The sequence below is a fragment of the Leucoraja erinacea genome, chromosome 1 (genome assembly GCF_028641065.1).
Source record: "Leucoraja erinacea ecotype New England chromosome 1, Leri_hhj_1, whole genome shotgun sequence".
Classification (NCBI taxonomy): domain Eukaryota; kingdom Metazoa; phylum Chordata; class Chondrichthyes; order Rajiformes; family Rajidae; genus Leucoraja; species Leucoraja erinaceus.
The window spans coordinates 136,664,187-136,676,949 of record NC_073377.1 but is presented as its reverse complement, the minus strand read 5'-3'; the positions used below and the strand labels follow the sequence as shown (position 1 = coordinate 136,676,949).

At 49.6% G+C, this 12,763-nt stretch overlaps 1 protein-coding gene across 1 annotated transcript in view; it reads left to right on the top strand.

Annotated features, from left to right (window-relative positions):
- LOC129696731 (electrogenic sodium bicarbonate cotransporter 1-like) overlaps positions 1–12,763 on the top strand; it is a 214,005-nt gene that overhangs the window by 179,801 nt on the left and 21,441 nt on the right. Inside the window, exons 26-28 of the mRNA XM_055634903.1 lie at positions 4,772–4,950; positions 8,275–8,347; positions 12,084–12,152. Coding sequence (XP_055490878.1) covers positions 4,772–4,950; positions 8,275–8,347; positions 12,084–12,152 — 321 coding nt within the window. The remainder of the gene's footprint in view (positions 1–4,771; positions 4,951–8,274; positions 8,348–12,083; positions 12,153–12,763) is intronic.

The window sequence follows — 12,763 nt, the reverse complement described above, 5'->3', positions numbered from 1 at the left end:
ATGTATTCTCCTAAATACCTCCTAAATATAGCCAATGAACTGGCCTCAACTACCCTCTGTGGCAGAGAGTTCCAGAGATTCACCACCCTCTGTGTGAAAAATGTTTTTCTCATCTCGGTCTTAAAGGATTTCACCCTTATCCTTAAGCTGTGACCACTTGTCCTGGACTTCCCCAACATCGGGAATAATCTTCCGGCATCTAGCCTGTCCAACCCCTTAAGAATTTTGTAAGTTTCTATAAGATCCCCCCTCAATCTCCTAAATTCTAGCGAGTATAAGCCGAGTCTATCCAGTCTTTCTTCATATTGTTGCTGAAGATACTCCTCAGGTTCACCAGTATGTCATGGAGGGGGTGAACAGTATTGTCCAGGAAGCTCTGCAGTTTGAGGAGCATCCTCACCTCCAAGACCACCTCCCAGAAATCCAACTTCACCCCCAGCATTGTGTCAGCCTTCCGCCTATTCCACAGCTTCCATTTCCATCTTTTCCTCATATATAAAACTCATATTGAGTTGTTAATCCTGCTCCACTCTGCATTGATCGTAAAATGGCTCATTCAGTCAAGCCCAGCACCAATAATGTGTGGAACAATCTCGACAATAAATTGCAGTGAGTTGTGGATGCAGACCAAACCCTCCCATCAACTCCATCTACACTTCACGCTGCCTCGGGAAAGTAGCCAACATCAAAGATACACACAGAATGCCGGAGTAACTCAGCGGGTCAGGCAGCATCTCTTGAGAACATGGACACGGAGTGCTGGAGTAACTCAGCGGGTCAGGCAGCATCTCTGGAGAACATGGATCAGAAGATGTAGAATCCTTGCGGGTAGAGTTAAGAAACTGCAAGGGTAAAAACGGGTGGAAATCACTATCAAAACATGGGGGTGGGGGGGGGGATAATTCCTTGGCGGCCACGCGCACACACACACGCGAGGCTTCGGAGGTTTTGACCGTAGTCCCTGTGGACGGTAACATCGGGAGCTGACCTGGTTGGTGACCGACTCCGAACTCCTGCAACAGCTGCTTCGTGTGCCATAAATCGTGGGGCTTGAATCGGCCCGTTCGTGGGGCCTTTCATCGCCCGGCGCGGCTTAACATCAGCCGCGGGGGGCTTCAACATCGGGAGCTTCGATCGCCTCGATGTAGCAATTTGATTTTAAGCCGCACCGGGCGGTGAAAGGCCTCGCGAATGGGCTGATTTAGCACTTAGAAAGCTTCTGATACTTGCTTGAATCTTTCAAAAGCTACAATAGCTGTGATAAATAACACTTAAGCAAATAAAGGCAAACAGAAGAACCAACCTTGGAAGGAGGAGAAAGAGAGAGATGGGAAAAACACACTAAATAACGTGACTTACTTGCAAGCCAGCCAGGAAACTCATTCGACCAATTCCTTAGTTACCCGACCCTTTAAAATCTTTCCCATCCACTAATACATCAAATTAGTTCAAATGGTAATTGTACTCACATCAGACAGCTTTGGGAGGTCAAAACACAATTGGTGACACATCGTGTTAATACGGTGTTAATAGAAACTTTTAACAAGCGCTTAACAGTGACACCCCCACTGTCTTGCGAAAAGCTGAGATTTTAGCTCCCCCCCCCCCCTCCCCCCAGGATTTCGGCCCATAGGTAAAAACACCCTGAAGGGAGTTATTTACAGGCTCCAAACAGTAGCCAGCAAGTAGGGCACAAGTTACATCAGGAGATACAGTTGGCATGTAAGAAAGGCAATTTTACTGTGGTTATGGGGCATTTCAATATGCAGATAGACTGGGAAAATCAGATTGGTACTGGACCCCAAGAGAGGGAATTTTTAGAGTGCCTACGAGATGGCTTCTGAGAGCAGCTTATAGTTGAACCTACCAGGAAAAAGGCAATTCTGGATTTGGTATTGTGTCATGAACCAGATTTGATTTGGGAGCTTTAGGTAAAGGAACCCTCAGGAGGTAGTGACCACAATATGCTAAGATTCAACCTGCAGTTTGAGAAAAAGAAGATGAAATCAGATGTGTATGAATTACTGTTGAGTAAAGGTGCCTACAGAGGCATGAGAGAGGAGCTGGCTAAAGTTGATTGGAAAGGGACCATGTGGTTTTCATCCGGGTGCTCCGGTTTCCTCCCACACTTGTAGGTCAATTGGCTTGTGTGGAATTGTAAATTGCCCCTAGTGTGTAGGATAGTGTTAATGTGCGGGGATCGCCTGTCGGCGCGGAATCAGTGTTTCCGGGCTGCATCTAAAGTAAACTAAAGTAAACTGAGCTGTGGGTTGAGTGTTCCAAACACTGAGTATAGTTCCTTCTGCCAACACCATGAACTCCTTCACCTGTCGGAAAACTTGGACAATGTCACTCTTTAAATTCCAAGGAGTGGAACACTTAAATGCAACACATGACCACAGGGTATAGCCTGGTAATGGGGGCAGCATGGGGTCAGCACCTGTGGTCAGGATGGGACCCAGGTCTCTAGCGCTGTAAGGCAGCAACTCTACCACCGTGCCAACCTCTATGTCCATAATGGGGAGACCAAAACTGTACACAATGGAGGTCCATCATCAGCCTGGCTCTGATAGGCTCCCTTACTTCCTTTTGTTCTTCTTCTTATACGAGTCCACACACAAGATTAGAAGTTGTTCAGCCAGAGCTGGACACACTTCTGGGCATCTGCATACAATAGTGTCTGTATTGTCGCTTCTTGTGCGTGGTGGTGGAAAGATTGGTGGAAACAGGGCCGCGATCGACGTGAACGCTCTTTACTCGACCCCACTTCCCTGTTGTTGACCGGCCTTCATCCACTATCACGTTCTTTCAGAGCCACTGATCTGTGTAAAACTTTCCTGGGCTGTTGTTGGCTGCCAGCTCCCGCTGCATGTGACACCAGGACTGGGGCCAAATCTGCAGGCTGTCACTAGAGATCTCAAGGATGGCTTGACTCTGCCTGGGAGTGTGGAGAATTCATGGGAAATGGAAGAGAACAAAGTATTCTACTCAACAGGATCAGGCAAAGTCCCTCTCAAGGGGTGTGACAGCCCGGGAATCTCCCCGCTAATGGGCGGGAGTCAAGGGTGAGGAAGGTACAGCAATGTTGAAATCAGTGCCCAGAATAAGCTGCTGGAGGACTTTCTGAGATCACACCCGGATAAACAGGTACTGTGATAAAACTAGCATGTGCAGGAGGGAACTGCAGATGCTGGTTTACACCAAAGATAGACACAAAGTGCTGGAGTAACTCAGCGGAACAGGCAGCATCTCTGGAGAGAAGGAATGGGTGATTTTTCGGGTCGAGACCCTTCTCCATAGATGCTGCCTCAACCGCTGAGTTTCTCCAGCATTTTCGTTTCCACCCATGACTAAATGTGATTGTTTCAGATGAAGCTCCTGTATTCACAAGAGCTCTGGCACAAAGCATGTTGTGCGGTGGTGGGTTGGATGCGTGCTGTGTGTGGCGCGAGGCCTGTTTCCTGCACAGTTGGTGAATCTGCTGGGGTCAGGTCTGTTCCAGGTGAGACATCAGCTGCTGTGGCTGTGAGTGAGTGCAGGAGGCAGGAACTTGTCCTTCCTGTTGCCGTCCTCACCTGACCATGTATACCCAATCTGGTAGTGGCCTGGCTCTGTGGTGGGCTGCGATTCTGGACCGTTCACAAGTCTCTCGTCTCTTCAACTTACCATCTCTTCCAACCTCTTGAAACAGATTCCTGCCACAGCGACTTTATCCTACACTAAACATTCTTCCCTTTATCCTGTTTCTGTACACTGTGGACGTCTTGATTGTAATCATGTACAGTCTTTCCGCTGACTGGATAGCACGCAACATAAATGCTTTTCACTGTACCTCGGTGCACGTGACAATAAACTAAACTAAACCAAAGATCGTGGCTCCATGATGAAGGTGAACCACCATTGATGAACCATTCCAAATACCTTGACATCTCTCTTGTGTGCACCTTTATACCAAACCTTAGAACATAGAGTAGTACCACACAGGAACAGGCCCTTCGGCCCACGATGTCCGTGCTGAACATGATGCCCAGTTAAACTAATCTCCTCTGCCTGCACATGATCCACATCCCTCCATTCCCTGCATATATAAGAGTCCCTTAAACACCACTATGGTATCTACCTCCACCACCACCCCCGGCAGCGCGTTGCAGGCCCCCACCACCTTCTGTGTAAAATATCTCCTTTAAACTTCCCCCCACTCACCTTAAAGCTATATTCTCTCGTTTTAGTTATTTTTAATCCTGGGAAGAAGGTTCTGACTGTCTACCCCATCTACGCCTCTCATAATTTTATATATTACTATGGTGTTCCAGAGGAAACAATCCAACCTCTCCCTGTTCTGAAAGGTGTCTACCCGCAATGTCACCATGTCCATGTTCTCCAGAGATGCTGCCTGACCCGCTGAGTTACTCCAGCACTCTGTCCATGTTCTCCAGAGATGTTGCCTGACCCGCTGAGTTACTCCAGCACTCAGTGTCCATGTTCTCCAGAGATACTGCCTGACCCACTGAGTTACTCCAGCACTGTCCATGTTCTCCAGAGATGTTGCCTGACCCGCTGAGTTACTCCAGCACTCAGTGTCCATGTTCTCCAGAGATATTGCCTGACCCGCTGAGTTACTCCAGCACTGTGTCCATGTTCTCCAGAGACGCTCGCTGCTTGACCCGTTGAGTGACTGCAGTTTTTTGTGTCCGTCTTTGGCTAATATGACTGAGGCAGGTTTTGGGTTGGGACACTTCCTCATAGCCTGTTGTGTCTGTTTGTCTTGCAGAAAGGTGCGGGCTATCACCTGGATCTGTTCTTGGTGGCCATCCTGATGGCCCTGTGCTCATTCATGGGCCTGCCCTGGTACGTGGCAGCTACCGTGATCTCCATCGCCCACATCGACAGCTTGAAGATGGAGACGGAGACATCAGCACCCGGAGAGCTACCCAAGTTCCTGGGGGTCAGGTAAAGTCAGCCTCCACCTGCGTTGAGCGGCGAGCGAGGGGCGCAAGTATATAATGACAGGCAGCACGGTGGCGTAGCGGTAGAGTTGCTGCCTCGCAGCACCAGAGAACCGGGTTCCATCCTGACTACGGGTGCCGTCTATACGGAGTTTGTACGTTCTCCCCGTGACCTGCGCGGGTTTTCTCCGGGTGCTCCGGTTTCCTCCCACACTCCAAAGACGTGCATCTTTGTAGGTTAATTGGCTTCTGTAAATTGTAAATGGTTCCTAGTGTGTAGGATAGTGCTAGTGTACAGGGTGATCGCTGGTCGGCACAGACTCGGTGGGCCGAAGGGCCTGTTTCTGCGCTGCATCACTAAAGTTTTAGATCCAAAGGTCTGACTGTCACTAACTCCCAACCAGGACATAGGAGGACACAAGCCAAACATAGACACAACGTGCTGGAGTGACGCAGCAGGTCAGACAGCTTTGAAAAAACTGCAGATGCTGGTTTACACCGAAGATAGACACAAAAAGCTGGAGTATCTCAGCGGGTCAGACAGCATTTCTGGACAGAAGGAATTAGTGATGCTTTGGGTTGAGACCTCTGAAGAAGGGTCTCGACCAGAAATGTCGCCTATTCCTTTACTATAGAGATGCCGTCTGACGCTCTGAGTTACTCCAGCTTTGTGTGTTTATCTTAGGTCAGGTAGCATCGCTGGAGAACATGGATACGTGATGTTTCCAGTCGGGACCCTTCTTCAGACTGTTTCTGGGGGGGGGGGGTGTAACGGGGGGAAAGAAAAGACCGGTGCAAATAAGGGCGGCAACTAATGACCCCAGGCAGGGGGGTTCCCTGAAAGCTGATTGTTGGCTAGGGACGGTGTGATCCCAAGGGAGATACATCGTTGTGAACTGTGGAACTGGTTGACTTGCTGTTAGTGGAGGAAGGGGGACAAGGGGGGAGGAGCGAGGACAGGGGGGAGTTTGCAGTGCCTCATCTCACCCCCATAAACTGTCTAGAGAAGGGTCCTGACCCAAATCATCTCCTATCCATGTTCACCAGAGATGCTGCCTGACCCGCTGAGTTACTCCAGCACTCTGTGTCCATGTTCTCCAGAGATGCTGCCTGACCCGCTGAGTTACTCCAGCACTGTGTGTCAATCTTTGGTGCAAACCAGCATCTGCAGTTGCTTATTAGTACGTTAGGACACAAGCCAAGCCCCGGTGAGTTTATTATCATCTGGATTAGTATGGTGAGGTGCAGGTGCAGGGGTTTGATGGCATTGGACCCGCACTCGCTGGAGTTTAGAAGGACCTCCGGACCTCAATAAAACATTCACTAATGGGAGAGTCTAGAAACAGAGAGCAGAGCCTCCGAATAAAAGGATGTGTCTTCAAAGTGGAGATGAGGAGGAATTTGTTTAGCCAGAGGGTGGTGAATCTGTGGAATTCATTGCCACAGACAGCTGTGCAGGTCAAGTCAATTAGAGTTTTTTAGGCAGAGATTGTTCTTGATTAGTTAGGGTGTCAATGGTTGCAGGGACAAGGCAAGAGAATGGGGTTAGGTGGGAGAGATAGATCAGCCATGATTGAATGGCGGAGTAGACGTGATGGGCTGAATGGCCTAATTTTGCTCGTATGTCTTTTGGTCTTTGATTTAATAAAAACCTGTTTGTAGATGCATTGCATGTGCATAGACAGATTTATGAAGATGTTGCCAGAATATTAGCATATGATGAGGTGCCCTTGGTGGGCTGCTCTGGAAGGTTAGATCGCATGGGGTCCAGGGAGAGATAGCTGAATGGATAAAAAATTGGCTTCATGGAAGGAAGCAGAGAGTGATGGTGGAAGGTTGTTTTTTGGACTGGAGGCCTGAGACCCCGTGGGTTTTCTCTGGGTGCTCCGGTTTCCTCCCACATCCCAAAGACATGGGGGGTTGTTGGTTAATTGGCCCTCTGTAAATTGCCCCCCTAGTGTGTAGAGAGTGGATGTGAAAGTGGGATATGTAGAACTAGTGTGAACGTGTGATGAGTGAATGACGGCACTGGGCCTGTATTTGCTGAAGTTTGGAAAGATGAGGGGGGACCTCATTGAAACTTTCCGAATAGTGAAAGGCTTGGATAGAGTGGATGTGGAGAGGATGTTTCCACTGTTGGGACAGTCTAGGACCAGAGGGCACAGCCTCAGAATAAAAGGATGTACCTTTAGAATGGGGATGAGGAGGAATTTCTTTAACCAGAGGGTGGTGAATCTGTGGAATTCTTTGCCACAGCCGGATGTGGAGGCCAAGTCATTGGATATATTTAAGACAGAGATAGATAGATTCTTGATTGGTACAGGTGTCAGAGGTTATGGGGAGAAGGCAGGAGAATGGGGTTGAGCGGGAGAGATCGATCAGCCATGACTTAATGGGCCGAATGGCCTAATTTGGTTCCTAGAACATATGAATATGAATTGCCCCTCGTGTGTAGGGAGTGGATGAGAAGGTGGGATAACATAGAACTAGTGTGAATGTGTGATCATTCACAGAACATTGGTGAGACTTTGCTACAGGAAGGTTATTGATCTCCCAGGCTGTGCTGTTCTGTTAGAGACTGTCTCGTGAGCGGAGGGGGTTGTCGCAGAGTAGGGAGGTGAGTACCCATGGTGCACCAGGCAGTGTCCACCTCTCTCTGTGATCTTCATTCCTGGGCGTTTGAGTTACTGAAGCAGCCCATGATCCAACCAATCAATGTCCTCTCTACCATTAGTGTTCAGTTTTGTTTATTTTTGTCACCTGTACTGAGGTACAGTGAAAAGCTTTTTGTTGTGTGTTGTCCAAAGAAAAGTGCAATCAAGATGATTACAATCGAGTCGTCCACAGTGCACAGATACAGGATAAGGGGAATAATGTTCAGTGCAAGATAAAGTCCAGTAAAGTCTGATTAAAGATAGACCGAGGGTCTCCAATGAGGTAGATGGGAGATCAGGACCACTCTACTTGGTGGTAGGATGTGTCAGTTGCCTGATAACAGCTGGGAAGAAAATGTCCCTGAATCTGGAGGTGTGCGTTGTCATACTTCTGTACCTCTTGCCCGATGGGAGAGGGGAGAAGAGGGAGTGACCGGGGTGAGACTGGTCCTTGATTATGTTGTGGGCCTTGCCGAGGCAGCGTGAGGTATAAATGGAGTCAATGGAAGTTTGGTTTTAGTGATGACCTGTAGAAATTCGATAGAGTTGCGGCAACATACTGTAGCTAAATCCTTAAGCTTGGTGAACCAGGCAGGCAGGCTGTAGTTGTTGATTCTGCTTTGTAATGTCAGCGTATTTGAGTCCGCTCATCCTGTTTTTTGGTCTGTTTCCAGGGAACAGCGTGTGACTGGCATCATTGTCTTCATTCTGACTGGAGCGTCTGTCTTCATGGCACCCATCCTCAAGGTACCGCTCTCCAGCAAGTATTAACCATCGCCTGTGCCTCTCTCTCTCTCTCTCTCTCTCTCTCTCTCTCTCTCTCTCTCTCTCTCTCTCTCTCTCTCTCTCTCTCTCTCTCTCTCTCTCTCTCTCTCTCTCTCTCTCTCTCTCTCTCTCTCTCTCTCTCTCTCTCTCTCTCTCTCTCTCTCTCTCTCTCTCTCAATCTCCACTCTCTCTCTCCCTCTCCCTCTCTCCTCTCTCTCCTCCTCTCTTCCCTCTCTCCTCTCCCTCTCCTCTCCTCCCCTCTCCTCTCCTCCCCTCTCCCTCCTCTCCTGCCCTCCCCTCTCCCTCTCCCTCTCCCTCTCCCTCTCCCTCTCCCTCTCCCTCTCCCTCTCCCTCTCCCTCTCCCCTCCCCTCTCCCTCTCCCAGCTCCCTCTCCCTCTCCCTCCCCCTCTCTCTCCCTCTCTCCTACCTCCGCCGGCTGGTGAACACTGGTCATCCATCACAACAAACACACACACACACACACACACACACACACACACATAAACACGCACACACATGTACACATGCACACACACACACACACACACAACCACATACACACACGCACAAACATGCACACACCCTCGTATACACACGCACCCCACACACATATACACACACAAACTCACACGCACACTCACACACATAACCACGCACACACACACACACACACACACACACACACGCACACACACACAACCACACACACACACACACACACACACACACACATACACACACATATACACACACACACACACACACACACACACACACACACACACATACACACACGCACACACACACTACCACATACACACACACACACATATGCGCACACACACACTACCACACACACACATTCATATACACACACACTCGTGTACACACACTACCCCACACACATTTGTATACACACACGAGCACACATACTACCACACACACACACACACACACACACACGCTCATATACACACGCTCATATACACACTACCACACCCACACACACTCATACACACATACTCTCGTATACACACACCCACCCTCATATACACGTTGGCACACTCTCACACACTCACATACTTACACACCCACACAGACTAACACATACACACACTGTGAACCGTCTACCCGCATCTGCGCCCAAGATGAGGTGTTCCATACTAAAACATCCGAGGTCCTCATTCTTTAGGGAACGGGGGTTCCCCTCTCCCATCATACTTGAGGCTCTCACTCATGTCTCCTCAGTACTCTGCAGCTCTACCCTTGCTCCCCCTCCCCCTAGTGGCAACAGAGACAGTCTCCCTAGTCCTCACCTTCCACTCCATCAGCTGTCACATACAACACATAATCATCCGACATTTTCGCCACCTCCAACAGGATCCCACCCCTAGTTACATTTTCCCATCTCCACACTTTCCACCTTCCGCAGAGACCGTTCCCTCCGTAACTTCCTGGTTAACTCATCCCTTCCCACCCAAACCACCCCCTCCCCAGGTAACTTCCTCTGCAACCGCAGGAGATGCAACGCCTGTCCCTATACCTCCTCCCTCGACTCTGTCCAGGGACCCCGCCAGTCCTTTCAGGTTAGGCAGAGGTTCACTTGCACCTCCTCCAACCTCATCTACTGTATCCGTTGTTCAAGATGTGGCCTCTTATATATCAGCGAGACCAAACGCAGACTGGGCGATCGTTTCGCTGAATACCTTCGCTCAGCCAGCCTGAACCAACCTGATCTCCCGGTTGCTAAACACTTTAATTCTCCTTCCCATTCCTACACAGACCTTTCTGTCCTCGGTCTCCTCCATTGTCAGAGTGAGGCCAAATGCAAATTGGAGGAACAGCATCTCATATTTCGCTTGGGCAGTTTACAGCCCAGTGGTATGAATATTGATTTCTCTCACTTCAGGTAGCCCCGGCATTCCCTCTCTCTCCATCCCTCCCCCACCCAAGTCGCACCAGCTTCTCATTTTCACCCAACAAACTGCTTCCTTTATCATTGTTACCTTTTTACATATCTTTCATTCATTGTTCTTTATCTCTACACATCATCGTATATATCTCTCTTTTCCCTTCTCTCCAACCAGCCTGAAGAAGGCTCTCGACCCGAAAAGTCACCGGTTCCTTCTCTCCAGAGATGCTGCCTGTCCCGCTGAGTTACTCCAGCTTTTTGTGTCAATCTTCACACTGTGGACTGCCACCTGTCCACCATGTTGCAACGCTACAGCTCACTCCTGCCTCCTAGTGGGCACCATGAGCTGGTGCTGCGTGATATTTGGAGACCCCCCCCCCCGGATATCACAGTGGGGCCTTTAGTGTCAGGTTGGTGGGTCAGAGTGTTCAGGGAACAGCTGCGTGACTGTGTCCCTCGACAAGGGCTAGAACAGTGTGTGATCAGAGGGGGGGGGGGGGCGCTGTCTGTATAACTCCACGACCTGAGGGATGGATCATAGGATCATGCAGCACGGATACAGGCCCTTCGGCCCAACTCGTTCATGCCGACCAAGATCCCCCATCTACACTGGCCCCATCTGCTTGCGTTTGGCCCGTATCCCTCTAAACTTGCCCTATCCATGTACCAGTCATAATGCCTTTTAAATGTTTTCAGTTTACCTGTCTCAACTATATCTTTTGGCAGCTCGTTCCATACACCCACCATCAACTCTTTCCCCTCTCACGTTAACTCTATGTCCTCTGATTCCCCTACTCTGGGTACTAGATTCTGTGCATTAACCTTATCTATGCCCATCATGTTTTATACATCTCTATACAATCACCCCTCAGTCCCAACCTGTCCAACCTCTCCCCAGTCCGAAAAAGGGTCTCAACCCAAAGCGCATCTATCCATGTTCTCCACAGATGCTGCCTGACCCGCTGAGTTACTCCAGCACTCTGTGTCCATGTTCTCCACAGATGCTGCCTGACCCGCTGAGTTACTCCAGCACTGTGTCCATGTTCTCCACAGATGCTGCCTGACCTGCTGAGTTACTCCAGCACTTTTTGTCCTTGCTCTATCGATCAGTTCCTCAAGTCCTGGTATCATCCTTGTAAATCTTCTCTGCACTCTTTCCAGCTAAGCTACATCCTTCCAAGTTGCATTTCAACTTTCAAGTTTACATTTTGTGTCTACAGCAGGGTGACCAAAACTGAACCCAATGCTCCAAATGCTGCCTCATCAATGTCTTGCATAACTGCAACAGAATGTCACAACTTCTATATTTGATCCCCTGACTGATGAAGGCCAATGAGCCTAAAGCCTTCTTGACCTCCCGATATACTTTGGGGGTTCGAGAAGCGGAAGGAGAAGAATCGAGAACCAGAGGACATAGGTTTAAGATGAGGGGCGGAAACTGAGGTCCAACCATTTTACACAAAGTGTGGCGTTGTGTATGGAACGAGGTGCTGGAGGAGGTAGTTGAGGCTGGGACTATCATAATGTTTTAAGTGTCATTTTGACAGGTACATGGATGGGGCAGGTTTAGGGGGATTTAGGCCGAGTGCCGGCAGATGGGATTAGTGTGGATGGGGCATGTTGGTCGGTGTCGGCAAGTTGGGCCGAAGGGCTTGTTTCCACGCTGTGTGGCTCTGTGACCTGTGACGCCACCTTCAGAGACCTGTGTAGCTGTGTAGTTGTGCTCATTCGTGGCCAGAGGTCCAGGGGCTGGACTGGAGTGTCTGAACACTCCCCGTGTCTCACTGACTTCTCTGTTGCTTCCAGTTCATCCCGATGCCGGTTCTCTATGGCGTGTTTCTGTACATGGGCGTTGCTTCGCTGAATGGCGTGCAGGTGAGTAGCCGCAGCTCTGCCTTCACCACAACCCAGGGGAACGACCTGGTAATTATGTGCTGGAGGGACGCAGCGGGTCAGGCAGCGTCTGTAGAGGGCTTGCTCAAGCGACGTTTCGGGGCGGTACTCATCCTCAGACTGAAGAGCCATGGCTGATCATTCAGAATCAGTACCCCGTTCCTGCTTTCTCCCAATATCCCTTGATTCTGTTAGCCCTAAGAGCTTTATCTAACTCTCTCTTGAATACATCCAGTGAATTGGCCTCCACTGCCTTCTGTGGCAGAGAATTCCACAGATTCACAACTGAACAACAGAAACCAGGGAAACCTTCTGTCACATAGAGGGCGGGGGATATAAGGAACGAGCTGCCGGAGGAGGTAGTTGCGGCAGGTACTATCATATCATTTAAGAGACATTTGGACAGGTACATGGATAGGACAAGTTTAGAGGAATGTGGGCTAAATGCGGGAGGTGTGACTAGTTGGTCGGTGTGGGAAAGTTGGGCCAAAGGGCCAATCTCCATGCTGTATCACTCTATAGCTGGGGCAGCACGGTGGTGTTGCCTTGCAGTGCCAGTGACCCGGGTTCGATCCTGACTACGGGTGCTGTCT